A 17,688-nucleotide genomic window follows, 5' to 3' on the forward strand; every position below is an offset into this window, starting at 1 on the left:
TTTTTTTTTGAGTATTTTTTTATTTTTTCAAATTAGTATTTTTAGGTTACGTTGTTCTCACTTCCAGGGTAAAGTTCCACTTGTAGAAAAGCCCCTCACCCAAGAGGCGTGTTATACACCCTCATAATGTGCACATTAGATGAAATCCTATCTCATGCCCTCCCTCCTTCTGCCAAATGTCCACCCCTCCCCCTCTATCCTCAAACTGGACTGTATTAGTGTTTTCTTGTCCTTATGAGAACATAATTGTTTATATATTGATTTCATATTAGTATGGCCTACACTGGATATTTATTTTTCCATTCTTACGATACTTTACTAATAAGAATGTATTTCAATTCCATCCAGATAAATGTAAAAGATGTAAAGTCTCCATCTTTTTAATGGCTGAATAATATTCTATGGTATACATATACCACAGTTTGTTGATCCATTCATGGGTTGACGGGACTTAGGTTGCTTCCACGACTTGGCAATTATGAATTGAGCTGCAATAAACATTCTAGTACAAATGTGTTTGTGATAAAATGATTTTTGTTTTTCTGGGTAGATCCCTAGTAATAGGACTGCAGGGTCAAATGGAAGCTCTACTTTTAGATCTTTGAGGATTCTCCATACTTCTCTCCAAACAGGCTGTATTAGTTTGCAATCCCACCAGCAGTGTACTAGTGTTCCCTTCTCTCAACATCCACACCAGCATCTGGTGTTTTGGGACTTTGTGATGTGGGATAGTCTTCTGGGATTAGGTGATATTTTAGAGTGGCTTTGACTTGCATGTCTCTGATGATTAAAGACGATGAACATTTTTTCATTTGTTTTTTGGCCATTCGTCTGCCATACGTGGGAAATTTCTGTTAAAATCTGTTGCCCACTTACAGAGAGGGTTGTTTGCACTTTCCTTATTGTTTGAGTGCTATGTAGATTCTAGTTATCAGGCCTTTGTCAGATTCATAACATGCAAAAATTTTGTCCCATTCCAAAAGCTGTCTCTTTGGCTTTGTCTGTGGTGCCTTAGCTGTACAAAAGCTTTTTAGCTTGATCAAATTCCAGTTATTTATTTTTGGTGTTGCTGCAATTGCTAGGGGGGGTCTTCCTCATAAAGTTTTTCCCAGACCAGTATCTTCAAGTGTTTTTTCCACACTCTAGTCTAGAATTTTTATTGTTTTGTGTCTTAAATTTAAATCTTTTATCCAATAAGAATCAATTTTTGTCAATGGTGAGAGGTATGAGTCCAGTTTCAGTCTTCTACATGTGGATAACCAGTTCTCCCAGCACCATTTGTTCAATAAGGATTCTTTTCCCCATTGCATGTTTTTGTTATGTTTATCAAAGATTAAATGGCGATATGCAGCTGGGTTCATCTCTGGATTCTCTATCCTGTTCCACAGATCTACATCTCTATTTTTGTGCCAGAACCATGCTGTTTAGATCACCACAGTCTTGTAATATAACCTGAAATCTGGCAATATGATACCTCCAGATTTGCTTTTATTTCTAAGAATTGTATTTGCTATTCAGGGGGTTTTCTGGTTTCATATGAATTCAAGTACTATTTTTTTCAAGTTCTTTAAAGTATGACATTGGTGCTTTGTTGGGAATTGTATTAAATCTATAGATTGCTTTGGGTAGTATGGACATTTTAACATTGTTGATTATTCCCAGCCATGAGCACAGTTGTATTTTTCCAACTGTTGACACCTTCTGCTATTTTCTTTCTCAGAGTTTCATAATTCACTTTATAGAGATCTTTCATGTCTTTGTTAGATATATTCCCAGGTATTTCATCTTCTTTGGTGCTACTGTAAAAAGAATAGAGTCTTTGATTTTATTCTCAGGTTGACTGTTGGCATACATGAAGGCTACTGATCTGTGGGTGCTGATTTTGTATCCTGAGACACTGTTATATTCCTCGATCACTTCTAAAAGCTTTGTAGTTGAATCTGTGGGGTTTTCTAGGTATAAGATCGTGTCATCTGCAAAAAGGGAGTCTGACGTCTTCTGTCCCCATTTGATTCTGTTGATCTCCTTCTCTTGCCTGATTCTGATGGCTAGGACTTCCAACACTATGCTAAATAGCAGGGGAGACAGTGGGTATCCTTGTGTGGTTCTAGATTTCAGTGGAAATGCTTTGAGTTTTACTCTGTTCAATGATACTGGCTGTGGGTTTGCTGGAGATAGCCTCTAACAGCTTAAGGAATGTTCCATCTAAGCCTATTTTCTTAAGTGTTTTTGTTATGAAAGGATGCTGGATATTGTCAAAAGCCTTTTCTGCATCAATTGAAAGAATCATATGGTCTTTGTTTTTGATTCTATTTATGTGGTGTATTATGTATTATATTTATAGATATATGTATGTTGAACCAACCTTGTCTGTCTATCATAAAACCCACTTTATCACGGTGTACAACCTTTTTAATGTGTTGGTGTATTCTGTTTGCTAAGAGCTTGTTGAATATTTTTGCATCAGCTCAGCACCTGTAGCTCAAGTGGCTAAGGCACCAGCCACATACACCTAAGGTGGTGGGTTCAAATCCAGCCTGGGCCACCAAACAACAGTGATGACTGAAACCAAAAAAAAATAAAAATAAAAATATCCAGGCGTGTGGCAGGCACCTGTGGTCCCAGCTACTTGGGAGGCTGAGGCAGGAGACTCGCTTGAGCCCAGGAGTTGGAGGTTGCTGTGAGCTGTGATGCCACAGCACTCTACTCAGGGGGATAGCTTGAGGCTCTGTCTCAAAAAAAAAAGAATATTTTTGCATCAATATCCATTAATGATAATGGTCTATAGTTTCCTTTTTTGTTGGGTCCTTTCTTGGTTTGGGAATCAGGGTGATATTTGCTTCATAGAATGTGTTGGAAAGGATTCCTTCTTTATGTTTTAGAAGTTTATGCATTATAGGAACTAGTTCCTCTTTGAAGGTTTGATAGAATTCTGATGTAAAACCATCTGATCCAGGGCTTTTCTTTTTTGGGAGATTTTGTGTAATTGATGCTATTTCAGTACTTGATATTGGTCTACTTTAAGATTTCTAAATCTTTCTGGCTGGGTTTCGAAAGGTATTGTGCTTCTAGACATTGGTCCATCTCCTCTACATTTTCCGTATTCTGGGAATAGAGTTTTGTGTAGTAATTGCTGAAAATCTTTTGTATTTCTCTGGCATCTACTGTTATTTCCCCTTTACCACTTCTGATTGTAGTTATGAGAGATCTTATTTCTTTGTTTCTGATTATTCTAGCCAAGAGTCTATCAATTTTATTAATCTTTCCAAAGAACCAACTTTTATTTCACTGGTATTCTGAATAATTCTTTTATTTTCAATTTCAGTTGTTAGTTCTGCTCTAATTTTGGTTATTTCTTTTCTTCTGCTGGGTTTGCGATTAGATGTTCTTTCTTTTCCAGTTGCTTGAGATGGCCCATTAGATTGCTGACTTGCTCTCTTTCTGCTTTTTTTTTTTTGGAGACAGAGTTTCAGTATGTCGCCCTCAGTAGAGTACTGTGGTGTTACAGGTCACAACCTCAAACTCTTGGGCTTGAATGATTCTCTTGCCTCAGCCTCCCAAGTAGGTGGGACTACAGGTGCCCTGCCATAACACTCAGCTGTTTTTTGTTTTTTAGAGGGGGGTGTAGTTGTCACTGTTGTTTGGCAGGCCCAGGGTGAGTTCGAACCCACCAGCTCTGGTATATATGGCTAGAGCCCTAGCAGCTGGGCTACAGGCGCCAAGCCTATCCCACAGATTTCAATAGTTTATGACTTCATTATCGTTTTGGTCCAGAAATCTAATGATATCTCTTTGATCTCATCTATTACCAGCTATCATTTAGCATAAAGTTATTTAGTTTCCATGATTTTATTTGAGTATGAAGCTTCCTGCTGCTGTTGAGTTCAACTTTTATTCCATGATGGTCTGAGAAGATACAGGGGATAATTTTCTTTTGAATTTGTTGAGGTTAGCCTTGTGACCTAAGATATGATCAACTTTGGAAGATGATCCCTGGGCTGGTGAAAAGAATGTCTACTCAGTTTGGTTACAATAAAGTGTTCTATAAATGTTTGTTAAGTCCATTTGTCCTAAGGTCTTGTTTAAGTCCATTATTTCTTTGTTTAGTTTCTGCTTGGAGGATCTGTCCAGTATTGCCAATGGGGTATTAAAATCTCCAACTATTATAGTGCAGGAATATATATTATATTGTTCAGATCAGTTAGAGTTTGTTTTATATATCAAGGAGTACTCAGATAGAGTGCATAGATGTTAACTATTGAAGTCTCTTTATTTGTGAAACACACAATAAATAGTTAACATTCAATAGTTAACATCTATGGAAATCTCTTTATTCTGTGTTTCAAAAATAGAGATTTCAATAGTTAACATCTATTGAAATGACCAATATATAGTGTCATCTATTGTAATGACCATACTTGACCAGTATGTAGTATCCATCTTTGTCTTTCATTATTTTTGTTGGTTTCAATCCAATTGTATCTGCATACAAGATTGCAATCCCAGTTTTTTTCTCCTTTCCATTTGCCTAGAATAGCACTGCCCATCCCCTCACCCTGAGTCTTGTTTTATCCTTTGAGATGAGTTTCTTATAGGAAACAGATATCTGACCTGAGTTTTTGTATTTAGTCAGCCAGCCTATGCCTCTTTAAAGGAGAGTTCAAGCCATTCATATTAATTGAGAGAATTGATAGATGCGGCAGAGCTTTGGTCATCTTGTTTTTCAGAAGTCCAGACCTTAAATTTGTTTGTTTGTTTGTTTATTTGTTTTCAGACAGAGCCTCAAGCTGTCACCCTGGGTAGAGTGCCATAGCATCACAGCTCACAGCAACCTCAAACTCTTCAGTTTAAGCGATTCTCTTGCCTCAGCCTCCCAAGCAGCTGGGACTACAGGTGCCTGCCACAACACCCAGCTATTTTTTGGTTGTAGTATTGTTTGATGGGCCCAGGCTATATTCAAACCTGCCAGCTTTGGTGTATGTGTTTGGTGCCTTAGCCGCTTAAGGCACTGAGCCCCAGAGCTTAATTTTATGCCTCCCACCATTGTGGAAGCTAGGCTTTGTTCTTTAATTTCTGGGTAGGTTTACATTGGTGGTGTATCCTTCTACTGATTGTTATGAAGTAGGGGTCTGAGTATTTCCTATGGAGCTGGTCTAGTCATGGCAAATTTCCTTAGCATGTGGATGTCAGTGAAGTATTTGAGTTCTCTATCACAGATGAAACTCAGTTTAACATGGTATTGAATCCTTGGCTGGAAATTGTTTTATGAAGGTTGACGGTCGATGACCATCCTTTTCTCGCTTAGAAAATTTCAGCTGAAAGATTTGCAGTCACCCTTATACTTTTCCCTTTGTAAGTAATCCTTTTCTTATGCCTGAAAGCCTGCGGAAGTTTGTCCTTCATATTAACATTGGCAAAATTAATTACAATGTGTCTAGGAGATACTTTGGATTGAATTGTGCTGGGGTTCAGAAACTATCTACTATCTGAATTTCTGTATTTCTTGCAATACTTGGGAAATTTTCCGTCATAATGTCTTGGAGTAGAGAATTTGTGCCTTTGGGACCATCCTCTTCTACAGGAATCCCTATTAATTCAGATGTCTGATTTCTTGGAATGATCCCATAACTCTCTTAGGGAATATTCTGTTCTTTTTCTCCATTTTTCTGTCTCTTTGAATGCTTAGGATAGTTCAAAAGTCTTATCTTCTTTATCTGAAATTCTTTCTTTACACTGATCAACTCTACTTCTGAGGGACTCCGCTGTATTTTGAAGGTCCTCAAATACCTTTTTCAATTCCTTAAGCTCTCGTGTATCTTCACTCATTCTGTCCCGTATCTTTGGTGACCTTGTCTTTGAATTCATTAATTTCTTGAGACAACTTCTAAACTATTTTTTGGTTCTGTTTCCATCTTTTCCTCCATTCCAATTATCTTATTTGCCATCCATATTCTAAATTCTATTTCTGACGTTTCAGCAATTTCTCTCTGGATGGAATTTTCTGATATATTTTCTTTGACATCCCAGGAGGCATTGATTTGCTGATTTTTCATGTTGCCAGAGTTCTTCTGCTGATTTTCCTCATGAGTATTTCCAGTTTTTTCCTCTTTTTTGATATGTTAATTATACTTTCTTAGTTGAATTGATAAGTTGTCCCTGATGAGTCCACTCCTCACTGTTGCCGTGCCACTGCCACACTAACAAAAGTGCGTGAATCCACAGCCCCAGACAGTATCTCCAGGTAGACAAGAATCAGTAGGCAGTAGTGATCCAGAGTTCAGCAGACAATGCTTATGCATTAGGCACCATAGCCAATCAAGTGCTGAGAGCTGTAGCTCTGTGGACAGTGTAGGCTCAAAGCTCAGACAAAGTCACTCAGGCATCAGGCATGGCCTGTCCAGTCAAGCTTAGAGGGCTGCAGCCCAATGGGGGCACACGTCTAAAGTTCAGAGAAGAGTCGCTAAAGGCACCAGGCCCTGCCCACCCAATTGAGCTCAAAAAGCCTCCCCCCAGTGGAGAGTACTAATCCAAAGTTGCTTAAACCCCAGCCTCCACCCCACCAACTGAGCTCAGAGAGCACCACCTGGTGGAGCACCACCATTGTGGTAGGCACCTGTAGTCCCAGCTACTTGTAGTCCCTCTGGCCAGAGGTTCAAAGTTTAGTCCAAAGTCACTTAGACACTGGCCTGCCCAATCAAGCTCAGAGAGTGGTGCCTGGCAGAGGGGCCAGGTCCAAAGTTTAGTCAAAGGTCAAAGTCACATAAGCACTGGCCCCACCCACCCAACGGAGGCCAGAAGTTGTGCTGAAGGGCAGAAAGCAGATCTGCCTGAGAATTCCTAAGGAGCTGGAGATGGGTAGTTCACCCTCTCTGAAGGTGGGAATTTTTAAAAGATTATTAACAAAATGAATAAAAATATATTGATGGGGTGAGACTAAAGAAAAAGTTAAGGGACTCATTTCTTCAGGGTAATAAAAATTTAGATGGTTATTAACAAACAGGATGAATCAAATAAACGTTGGTGGGACTCTGGTTAAAATGTGTAATACAGGGGATCCCTGAGTTATGAACAAAGTAGGCCCTGTAGGTTTGCTCTTAAGTTGAATTTGTATGTAAGTGGGAATAGGTACATTTACCTATCACCTGTAAAAGGTTCTATTCCTAAGTGTAACTCACACATCGGTTGGATGTTTGTAACTCAGGGACTGTCTGTACAACACTTGCAAAGTTTGGTGGACCAAAGGGAGCCCTACTGATTCCCCAACATTAAAGAGCTTCAAACAAGTTTGCTCCATTTGCCCCAGTTTGGAGAAATTTTAAAGACTGAAAAAATATTACAGTGAGAAAGCTGATCAACAATTTCACGGAGGCCAGCACAGTGGCTGAGGCCTGTAATCCTGGCACTCTTGAGAGGCCCAGGCAGGCAGATTGCTTAAGCTTAGGAGTTCACGACCAGCCTGAGCAAGAGCAAGACCCCATCTCTAAAAAAACACCCAGGCGATGTGGTAGGCACCTGTAGTCCCAGCTACTTGGGAGACTGAGCCCAAGACTTTGAGGTTGCTGTGAGCTATAAAGGCCATGGCAATCACCCCCAGGTGAGATTGTCTCAAAAAAAAAAAAAAATGTCATGGGACAATGTTGAAGCAGGCTAATCAAAATAAAGGTTGACAAAAAGAAAGTCCAAGGACTCCCTTGGCTCTACTCCTTGCAGGCTGGGGGTCCAAAACCTATGTACACAAGTGGGTAAGAGCCTCAGACTCCCTGACCCAGGAGTTCAATGCAGTGTGATTTCCAAATCTACTGATAAAGTCCTAATGGAGGCTACCGTTAAGAAAGTGTTGATGAAAGTAAGGTAAAATTTGAGAGGAGAATTGGTTAGATTTGAACTTGCTTCATGCAAAGTGACTGCATCTCCTTTATCTGACTGTATCGTGGAGGCAGGCGCTGGACCTGCTTTGGGAATGTTTTCCCTCCTAGGACTGTAAAACAGAAGGCACAAGCACCCCACCCTTCAAGCAGCATTAAAGAATATGATAAATGGGAACCAGTAAGTTCTCCCAGCCTATAAGGTAAAGAACAGAAGCTGGAGTGCCAGCAGAGACAAACTACATTACAACTCCTGGGGCTTTGGACTAGAGAATTTCTCTTTGAGGGGCATTTATCACCTTGTCATCAGGCATTAATTGTCGCTATCCCTATGAATGAGGACACAAAATGATCTTGAAACCTGAAATATGCATGCTGTCTGGGGTGATATCAGAGAAACACTCTAATGGGGGACCGCAGTGCCCAGAAGAGTTCCCCAATAAAACAGAATCCACTAGACCTGGGGAATGTCAGGAGCCTCTTCTGCCCTCGGACTGACTCTGGAGCTGTGTGAGGAGCTGCTTCATAAATAGCTCTGACTGATGAAGAGCTGCTGGGTTTGTGGGCGGCAGTTCCCAAGTGAATGAAGGATGTCACTCTGATCAAAGGTAGAAACAAATCTGCTTGGTGAGTGAACGGCATGCTGTTTTCCTAGCATTATGTTTACAGTAAAAGCCTTCTGTTTGGCTCTTACTGACTCAGCAGCAGTGGCCAGAGCAAGGCAAACCTGACCTATTCAAGGGCTGCCTCTATAGGGCACGGCCCTATAGAAATCAGAGGGGTACATTAAAGCAGGACATATCCATGCTCAGCAGAATTCCCACAAATGTGTGGAAATGGGCGCCCTGAGCAACGCAGAGACAGGCTGAATTCAGACATATTCCTTTTGCACTTTCTCAGGCACAAAATGCCAATAGTAACTATTCTGCATAGTAACTGTCAGCAAAGGAGACAACAGATAGCTCTGTGGCGGGTTCCCTGGTGGGAAGGCCTTGGCAAGTAAGAAATGATGCTGGTAGCCCTGAGGGACTACAGATGAGTCCTGACTGCCATAGACACTGATTCCCAAACAGCCTTCACTTACTGGGAGAAGATGTAAATGCACCAAGCACCACAGAAAAACCAGAAGAGAATCATTTAAAAATTTACACCTTCACCTTCCCGGGAAGAGCCCTTGGACTCTCCTCCCAGCCTTTCACCATTCTTTTGTTAATTAACCCAATGTTTTCATTAGCATCTCTGAAGATCTATGGGAGGGGAGCTGAAACAGCATTTTGCATCAGATGAATGGGTAACAATTTCCCAATCTGATATGATTAATTCCAGAGCAATGGTTACTCTTAAACTGTGAGTGGGAGCACAAGTAGGTAAAAAATCATTTTGGAAAATACTGTCATTTTCTATGAAGTTGGAGATGAGTGTGTGTATCGTAGTACCTACCAACTACACTGCTAGGCACATACACTTCTACACTTTAAAAGAAACTCTTTGCGATGCTTCATCTTATAAGGGTACATGTGAATCTTTCTAAATGTAGAATATAAATGTCTTAACACAATAACTAAGAAAATGACAGGAAGGCCATGTTAACCAGTTGGATAAAAATATTTCAAATTGTATATAAAAACAGCACACTGTACCCCATGACTGTATTAATGTACACAGCTATGATTTAATTTAAAAAATAAATAAAGAAACTCTTTGTATATGTTCACAGAAACACGAATCCAAACAGCTCACGGCAGCCTTGTTTGCCTTGTTGATGATACCAAAACTTCCAGAAACAACCCCACAGTCAAGCAACAAATAAATACAATGTCGCTTATCCAGCCCATGGAATACTACACACCAGTGAAAACAAATCAACTACAGTTACAGTCTCAAAAGGATCATTCACTGGGAAAAGTTGCAATGCGTATCAAAAGACACACAAACGACTATTCATAGCAGCTATGTTTGGAATAGCTCAAAACTGCTAATAGCCTATCTGACCCAGCTAATGGTTCTTCCTCCTGCAAGCAGCGTTTCCAGAGCACCACTCTAGTGGTTTTCCTTGGACACTTCAACTCTCTTAACCTCTCAACACTGAGAACATCTAGTGCTTTAGTCTCTAAATCTTTCCTCTTTCCTACACTCGTGCCCTTGGAAAGCTTGCCAGTCTCACTGCTTTACATACCATTTATAGGCTATGGGTCCAGCTTTACCTGTCTCCATCCTGGATTTCTGGAACTGTGCACCTGGGTCTATGATTCTTGCCACCTCCACCTGGATGTCTAACAGGCATTTCAGACTCAGTATTACCCCCAACGGACCTCTTCAACTTTCCATCCCAAATCTGTTCTACCTGCAGTTATTCTCATCTCGGTTAAGACAATTCTACCCTTGGCTCGGCGCCTGTGGCTCAAGTGGCTAAGGCGCCAGCCATGTACACCCAAGGTGGCAGGTTCAAATCCAGCCTGGGCCCGCTAAACAACAATGATGGCTGCAACCAAAAAATAGCCGGGCGTTGTGGCAGGTGCCTGTGGTCCCAGCTACTTGGGAGGCGGAGGCAGGAGACTCGCTTGAGCCCAGGAGTTGGAGGTTGCTGTGAGCTGAGATGCCACGGCACTCTGCCCAGGGGGACAGCTTGAGGCTCCTGTCTCCAAAAAAAAAAAAAAAAACAATTCTACCCTTGAGTCACCTTTAACTCTTCTCTTTCTCTGACAACTCTTATTTTCTCTGTAATCTAATCCTATTGCCTGTAATCAAATCCTATTGGGTGGCACCTGTGGCTCAAAGGAGTAAGGTGCCGGCCACATATACCGGAGGTGGCGGGTTCAAACCCAGCCCCGGCCAAAAACTGCAAAAAAATTCACTACCCAGACAGAATGCAAGCACGTTTCAGCCCCAAAGGCCTCTGATCTGACCCATGATCTTCACCACTGTCCTCCCACATTCTGTTCTCACACAGCAGGCAGAATGATACCCAGAAAATGGTAACCAGTTTACATCCTGCCTTAGCTCCAAACTCTCCAACAGCCACCAGCTAACCTGGAGCAAAGCCAGCACTTAAAGGGCTCTGCCTGGTCTGCCTCTGCCTCCACCTCCTCGGCCGCCTCAGCCCACTGCCCTGCTGACTCACTAAGCCTCTGGCCTCCCTGCAGCTCCCGAGCAAGCCAAGCAGCACCCCCGTCTCAGGGCCTGACAGGAATTACCCTCTCACCTCCCTTGCACCAGTTTATTTTTATTTATATTACGTATTTACCTCCCCCCAAATAAAAAATAAGTTACACGAAGGCAGGGATTCCCTAGCATGTGTCACATAGCAGGTGCTCCTTAAATAAGGGCTAAATAATGAGTGACTGAGCGAAACCATTTAAGTGCTTGGAATGGTGCCTGGTACAAAGCAATGACTCAGTGATTAGCTGCTATTATTATCATTAGCTCCAAACGGTTGATATGATGGGCAGGGAACTTTCAAAGAAGGAGCAAGACTGACGTGCTGTACCTACTTGCTAAGACCTCCTGGGTGGCAGCACTCCCCTCTACTTCAGAAGGTTCTGTAGCAACAGTGTCTTGACTGGGCTCCTTAACTCTCTCATCGGTAAGAAGGCTGACTGCCTGCGTAATGTCACCATTACTGGCCTAAGGAAAGAAAAACAATAGAAATTTCAAAAGTAGAGCATCGTAGGATTTAAAATAAGTCGTGAGTGAGGTTTGGGTGGTGACTCCTTACTATCCTGGTGACACACTGACTAGTTCAGGCTTAATTCTAGGGCAGGGGTTCAAAAAAGAGAGCCAGAAAGCATCTACCAAACACCCAGTCCCAGCACAGGAAGGAGCCCCCAGACTCTTTTGTTTTCCCACTACGTGCAGAGAAAAAGGGAACCCCAGAGGAGATCTGTTCTCATTCTTCAGATACTACTGCTCCTGATTTCACAGAATAGTTTAAGGTATTTTTGTGTCAAAAAAGGAGGCTATCAATTAACAGAGAGATTCTGTATGAAGTTAGCCTCTACAGTAAAAGTGTGGAGCAGGCGGTGCCTATGGCTCAGTGAGTAGGGCGCCTGGCCCGTATACCAAGAGTGGCGGGTTCGAACCCGGCCCCAGCCAAAACTGCAACAAAAAAATAGCCAGACGTTGTGTGAAGTTAGCCTCTACAGTAAAAGTGTGGAGCAGGCGGTGCCTATGGCTCAGTGAGTAGGGCGCCTGGCCCCTATACCAAGAGTGGCGGGTTCGAACCCGGCCCCAGCCAAAACTGCAACAAAAAAATAGCCAGACGTTGTGTGGGGCGTCTGTAGTCCCAGCTACTCAGGAGCCTGAGGCAAGAGAATCACCTAAGCCCAAGAATTGGAGGTTGCTGTGAGCTGCAACGCCACAGCACTCTATGGAGGGCGACAAAATGACACTCTTGTCTCTTAAAAAAAAAAAAAAGTATGTGGAGCAGTTACCTATTTTTCTACTGATGACCATATTTGTTTTTAACTTTTTATTAGGAAACATGTCCAATGTCTACAATGGGAAAGTGAACAGTTGAACCCCACCAAGCTGCCACTTAGCTTAAACAATTATCAAGTTGTGGCCATTCTTATCCTACCTACACTGTCTACCCTCCCCCAGGTATTTTAAAGCAAATCCTAAACATCTTAAATTGTTGGTCAACATTCCAGAAAGTGTATTTTTTTCAATACAATCCACAATGCTATTATCACACTGTAAGAGGAACCACAGGTTTTGGGGTCAAGCAAAGTCGCTCCTGCCTGTAATCCTAGCACTCTGGGAGGCTGAGGTGGGAGGATAACTTGAGCTCAGGATCAGCTGAGCAAAACTGAGATCCCAGCTCGGCTAAAAACAAAAAATAATTAGTCAGGCATGGTGGCACAGACCTGCAGTCCCAGCTCCTCCACAGGCTGAGGCAGGAGGATTGCCTGGGCCCAGGAGTTGAGTTGCCCACTAGCCTGGGGCAGCAGAGTGAGACTCTGCCTCAAATAAAAGGAAAAGGGTAGTAACTGGTTTTTTAATAACCAATTCAAATGTCCCTGATTCAAAATTATTTAGTTGGTTTCAATCGGGACCCTGATAAAGTCTATACAGTGCATTTGGTTGATGTGTTTCTTAAATCTTTTCGACCCTGTGGAGTTTCTCCCATCTTAAGCCTCCCCCATCTCCTTATAATTTACATGATAAGGGCACTGGGTCATTTGACCTGTAGAACTTCCGTCCCTCTGTGCACTTCAATTTCGCCATAAAAGTAGCTTGAACCGACAAAACTATGCTATGGACAACTATTTTAAAGCCTGATGACTAATAAGGGTCTGAAAACCCACCTTCAGAGCTTCGTGAAGAAAGGAGGGGTCCTGAATGCCTGTGATTTCTTTCAGTTGATTTAACAGCATTTGGCAGCTCTATATTTGCAAAACAAAAAAAGCCAGGGACAAGTCAGTCAGACAGTAAACCTGGATGCATTTAAAGAAGAAATAAAGGCATCTGAGGTAAACCAGGCTCAGACTTGCATTTTTCACTGTCAAGAACAAGCAAACCTTCTTTGAGGACTTTTATTGTATCATGCCTCAGATTTAGGGCTTTTATCCATCTTGAATCAATTTTTGTGAGTGGAGAAATGTGCAGGTCTAGTTTCAGTCTTTTACAGGTGGATATCCAGTTCTCCCAGCACCATTTATTGGAATTCTCCCCCCCACCCCCGTCTATGTCCTTGATTGGTTTATCAAAGATTAGGTGGCTGTAAGATGTTAGCTTCATCTCCCTGTTTTCTATTTGGTTCCAGATGTCTATGTCTCTATTTTTGTGCCAATATCACGCTGTTTTAATCACTATGGCCTTGTAGTACAGCCTAAAGTCTGGTAGGCCGATGCCCCCTTCATTTTTATTACTTTATTTTTTTTATAGCTTCATTTTCATTACTAAGAATTGCCTTGGCTATATGGGTTTTTTTCTGATTCCATACAAAACGAAGAATTGTTTTTTCCAAGTCTTGAAAGTATGATGTTGGTATTTTAATAGGGATGGCACTGAATTTGTAGATTGCTTTGGGAAGTATAGACATTTTAACAATGTTGATTCTTCCCAGCCATGAGCATGGTATGTTCTTCCATTTGTTAATATCCTCTGCTATTTCCTTTCTTTTTTTTTTTTTTTTTTTTTGAGACAGAGCCTCAAGCTGTCCCCCTGGGTAGAGGGCCGTGGCATTACAGCTCACAGCAACCTCCAACTCCTGGGCTCAAGCAAGTCTCCCGCCTCCACTTCCCAAGTAGCTGGGACCACAGGCGCCCACCACAATGCCCGCCTATTTTTTGGTTGCAGCCATCATTGTTGTTTGGCGGGTCCGGGCTGGGGATTCGAACCTGCCACCTTAGGTGTACGTGGCTGGCGCCTTAGCCGGTTGAGCTATAGGCGCCAAGCCATTATTTCCTTTCTTAAGGGATCCTAGTTTTCTTTATAGAGGTCCTTCACCTCTTTTGTGAGGTATATTCCTAGGTATTTCATTTCTTTGAAGCTTCTGAGAAGGGAATTGTGCCCTTGATTTCCTTCTCATCTTGGCTGTTATTGGCATATACAAAGGCTACCGATTTGTGGACATTGACTTTATATCCTAAAATATTACTGTATTTTTTGATCACTTCCAGGAGTCTGGTGGTTGAGTCTTTGGGGTTCTCTGAGTATAAGCTCATATCATCAACAAAGAGGGAAAGTTTCACTTCCTCTGCCCCCATTTGGATGCCCTTTATTTCCTTCTCTTGCCTGATTGTATTGGCTAGAACTTCTTTATACCACTGGGCAAGAGAGATGAATAGAACCTTCTCTGAAGAAGACAGACAAATGGCTAACAAACATAATGAAAAAATGCTCATCATCCCTAATTATTAAAGAAATGCAAATCAAAACCACCCTGAGATATCATCTAACCCCAGCGAGAATGGCCCACATCACAAAGTCTCAAAACCACAGATACTGGCATGGATGTGGAGAGAAGGGAACACTTTTACATTACTGGTGGGACTGCAAAGTAGTACAACCTTTTTGGAAGGAAGTATGGAGAACCCTCAAAGAACTCAAACTAGACCTCCCATTGGGTCCTGCAATCCCATTACTGGGCATCTACCCAGAAGGAAAAAAATCCTTTTACCATAAGGACACTTGCACAGACTGTTTCGCAGCTCAATTTACAATTGCCAAAACGTGGAAACAACCTAAATGCCCACCAACCCAGGAATGGATTAACAAGCTGTGGTATATGTATACCATGGAATACTATTTAGCCATTAAAAAAGATGAAGACTTTACATCTTTTGTATTAACCTGGATGGAAGTGGAATACTTTATTCTTAGCAAAGCATCACAAGCATGGAGGAGCAAGAATCCTATGTACTCAATTCTGATATGAGGACAACTGATGACCTAGCCCACCCTGGGGGTTGGAGGATGGGGAGAGGAGAGAGAGGGAAGAAGGGGGGGTATACCTTTTAAGGGCGGAACACTATTATGGAAGGGTCTTTATCTGACACAAACTACCCATGTAACCTGGTTCTTTGTACCCTCAATGAATCCTCAACAATTTAAAAAAAAAAAAAAAAGGCAGGAAGAAAAAGGAAAAAAAAAAGAACCAGCAAACCCCAAGTAATAAGGTACTACCTGTCAGGCACATTCTGAAGCACCAAATCTATTACTCTTTTAAAAGTTTAATCATGAAAAATACTTATTGCACTTATGAAAGATATCTGAGTAGACAGAAAAACTACAAATATCTAAAACATTTGCATGTAATAGTGCAGCCTTAATGGATGCTTCCAGTGCCTCAGGTCTTCCTTCGGTGAGCAGCCCGTAAGTAGGTCAGAGAAGGAGCCCAGGAATTTGCATGAATGTGAAGATGTGCTATTTTAAGCTTACTGCACATGCCATTTGTGTGTGTCATTTTTTCACTGACAATAAGTTTCCAATCGTGTAATTAACCGATGATACTACCACCGTCATATTTTAAAGTTCTGAGTTAGATTACTTAAGAAGTATAGCTAAAGCTAGAATTTTCTGGTTACTAAGTAAAATATATAATTCCAGAGGGAATAAACTATGGAATGTCTTCTCTTCATTAATCTGAATCATGGGAAAACCTAAGTTGTTAATTTCCAGCTACCACAAGATCAGTTTATAACCCCTTTTCAGGCTTAATGCCTTCACCCTATCATTTTATCTTGTTTTGCACGAAAAACACCAATTTACAAGTAAAGCACAATTGAAACAACTGGCTGCTCCAACTTGAGACACAACGATCTTTTTGGATAAATACTGAAAACAAAATAGTTCAAAATTAATTCAGTGAGAAGAAATCGAATTTATATCATTCCTCAGGTCATGTTAGAATTAAGTCCCAATTCAGGACTTGTTATTTCACCATCAACTATCCTCCAGTTCCTCATGGGTCTCAAAGAAAGACTGCCTACCCTTACTGCCAGCTGTAAACAGAAACAGTATCCTATGTAATGTAATTCAACAGCTGAGGCCTCCATGCTACACTAAAGAGCATCACACAAATAGAAATAACTAACATCCCTCTAAAGTCCTCCAAAAAGCATCGGGAGTCTTTTCTGTTGTAGTCACAGGCTACTGTCATAGGCTAGAAATGGAACCCAACCTTGCTGAAACCAGCAGTCTTTGAGGCTACAAGTCTTGTCAAAGTAAGGGCCGGTCCTCTGGGAGAGTGATCATTAGACTAAAAAGGATCCAGATTTAGCCACGGCAAAACTGAAAACACAAATGTCATTTTTATTTTTATTTTTTTCTGATTAATACAAGCTACACATGATTAGGTTATGAGTTTGCGTTTGTTAGGTAAGGTCCCTGGTGTAGCTGTGCCCCCCACCCAGGAGGTGTGCCATATGCCCATACATGGTGCCCGCTGGGTGAGAGCACCCCAACCCTCCGTCTTTCCCCCTCTCCCCCTCCCCTCAACTTGAATTAAATTGAGTTTTGCTCTTGTGTGGGCACGTATTACTTCATCTACTGGCTTCATCTTAGTATTGAGTACATTGGATACCTGCTTTTCCATTCTTATGATACTTTACTAAGAAGAATGTGTTTTTCAGTGCCATCCAGGTTAATACAAAAGATGTAAGGTCTCCATCTCTTTATGGCTGAATCACATCTACCACAGTTTATTAATCCATTCATGGTTAGTTCATGGGTACTTAGGTCAAACAATCCCATCTATTACTGGGCAAGAGACATGAATAGAACCTTTTCTGAAGAAGACAGATGAATGGGCAAACACATGAAAACATGCTTATTGTCAGGCGCCACCTGTGGCTCAAAGGAGTAAGGTGCCGGCCCCATATACCGGAGATGGCGGGTTCAAACCCAGCCCTGGTCAAAAAAAAAACTGCAAAAAAAAAAAAAAATGCTCATTGTCCCTAATCATCAGAGAAATACAAATCGAAACCACCCTGAGATATTACCTGACCACAGTGAGAACAGCCCACACCGCCAAGTCCCAAAGCTACAGATACTGGCATGGATATGGAGAGAAGGGAACACTTTTATACTGTTGGAGGATTGCAAACCAATGCAGCCTCCTTCAAAAGAACAGAGACGCCTCAAAGAGAAAACAGACCTTCCATTTGATCCTGCAATCACATTACCAGGTATCTACCCAGAAGAAAAAAACATCATTTTATCGTAATACAATAGATTCCTTATTGCAGCTCCATTTACAATCACCGAGATCTGGAAACCATGTAATTTTTATAGAAAAATATAATCCTGGCTCGGCGCCTGTGGCTCAAGCGGCTAAGGCGCCAGCCACATACACCTAAGGTGGCGGGTTCGAATCCCC

At 41.6% G+C, this 17,688-nt stretch overlaps 1 protein-coding gene across 2 annotated transcripts in view; it reads right to left on the reverse strand.

The window, feature by feature from the left end:
• Positions 1-13,247, reverse strand: part of USP28 (ubiquitin specific peptidase 28) — a 62,638-nt gene extending 49,391 nt beyond the window's left edge. For both annotated transcript variants that reach the window (XM_003794757.3, XM_023516070.1), the window contains exons 1-2: positions 13,172-13,247; positions 11,357-11,489 (exon numbers count right to left, since the gene is read on the reverse strand). In XM_003794757.3, the coding sequence (XP_003794805.2) occupies positions 11,357-11,489; positions 13,172-13,240 (202 nt within the window). In that variant the 5' untranslated portion in view covers positions 13,241-13,247. The remainder of the gene's footprint in view (positions 1-11,356; positions 11,490-13,171) is intronic.
• Positions 13,248-17,688: the final 4,441 nt, after the last annotated feature.

This window comes from Otolemur garnettii, unplaced genomic scaffold, assembly GCF_000181295.1.
Source record: "Otolemur garnettii isolate 467f Iridium unplaced genomic scaffold, OtoGar3 scaffold00086, whole genome shotgun sequence".
In the NCBI taxonomy this organism is placed as follows: domain Eukaryota; kingdom Metazoa; phylum Chordata; class Mammalia; order Primates; family Galagidae; genus Otolemur; species Otolemur garnettii.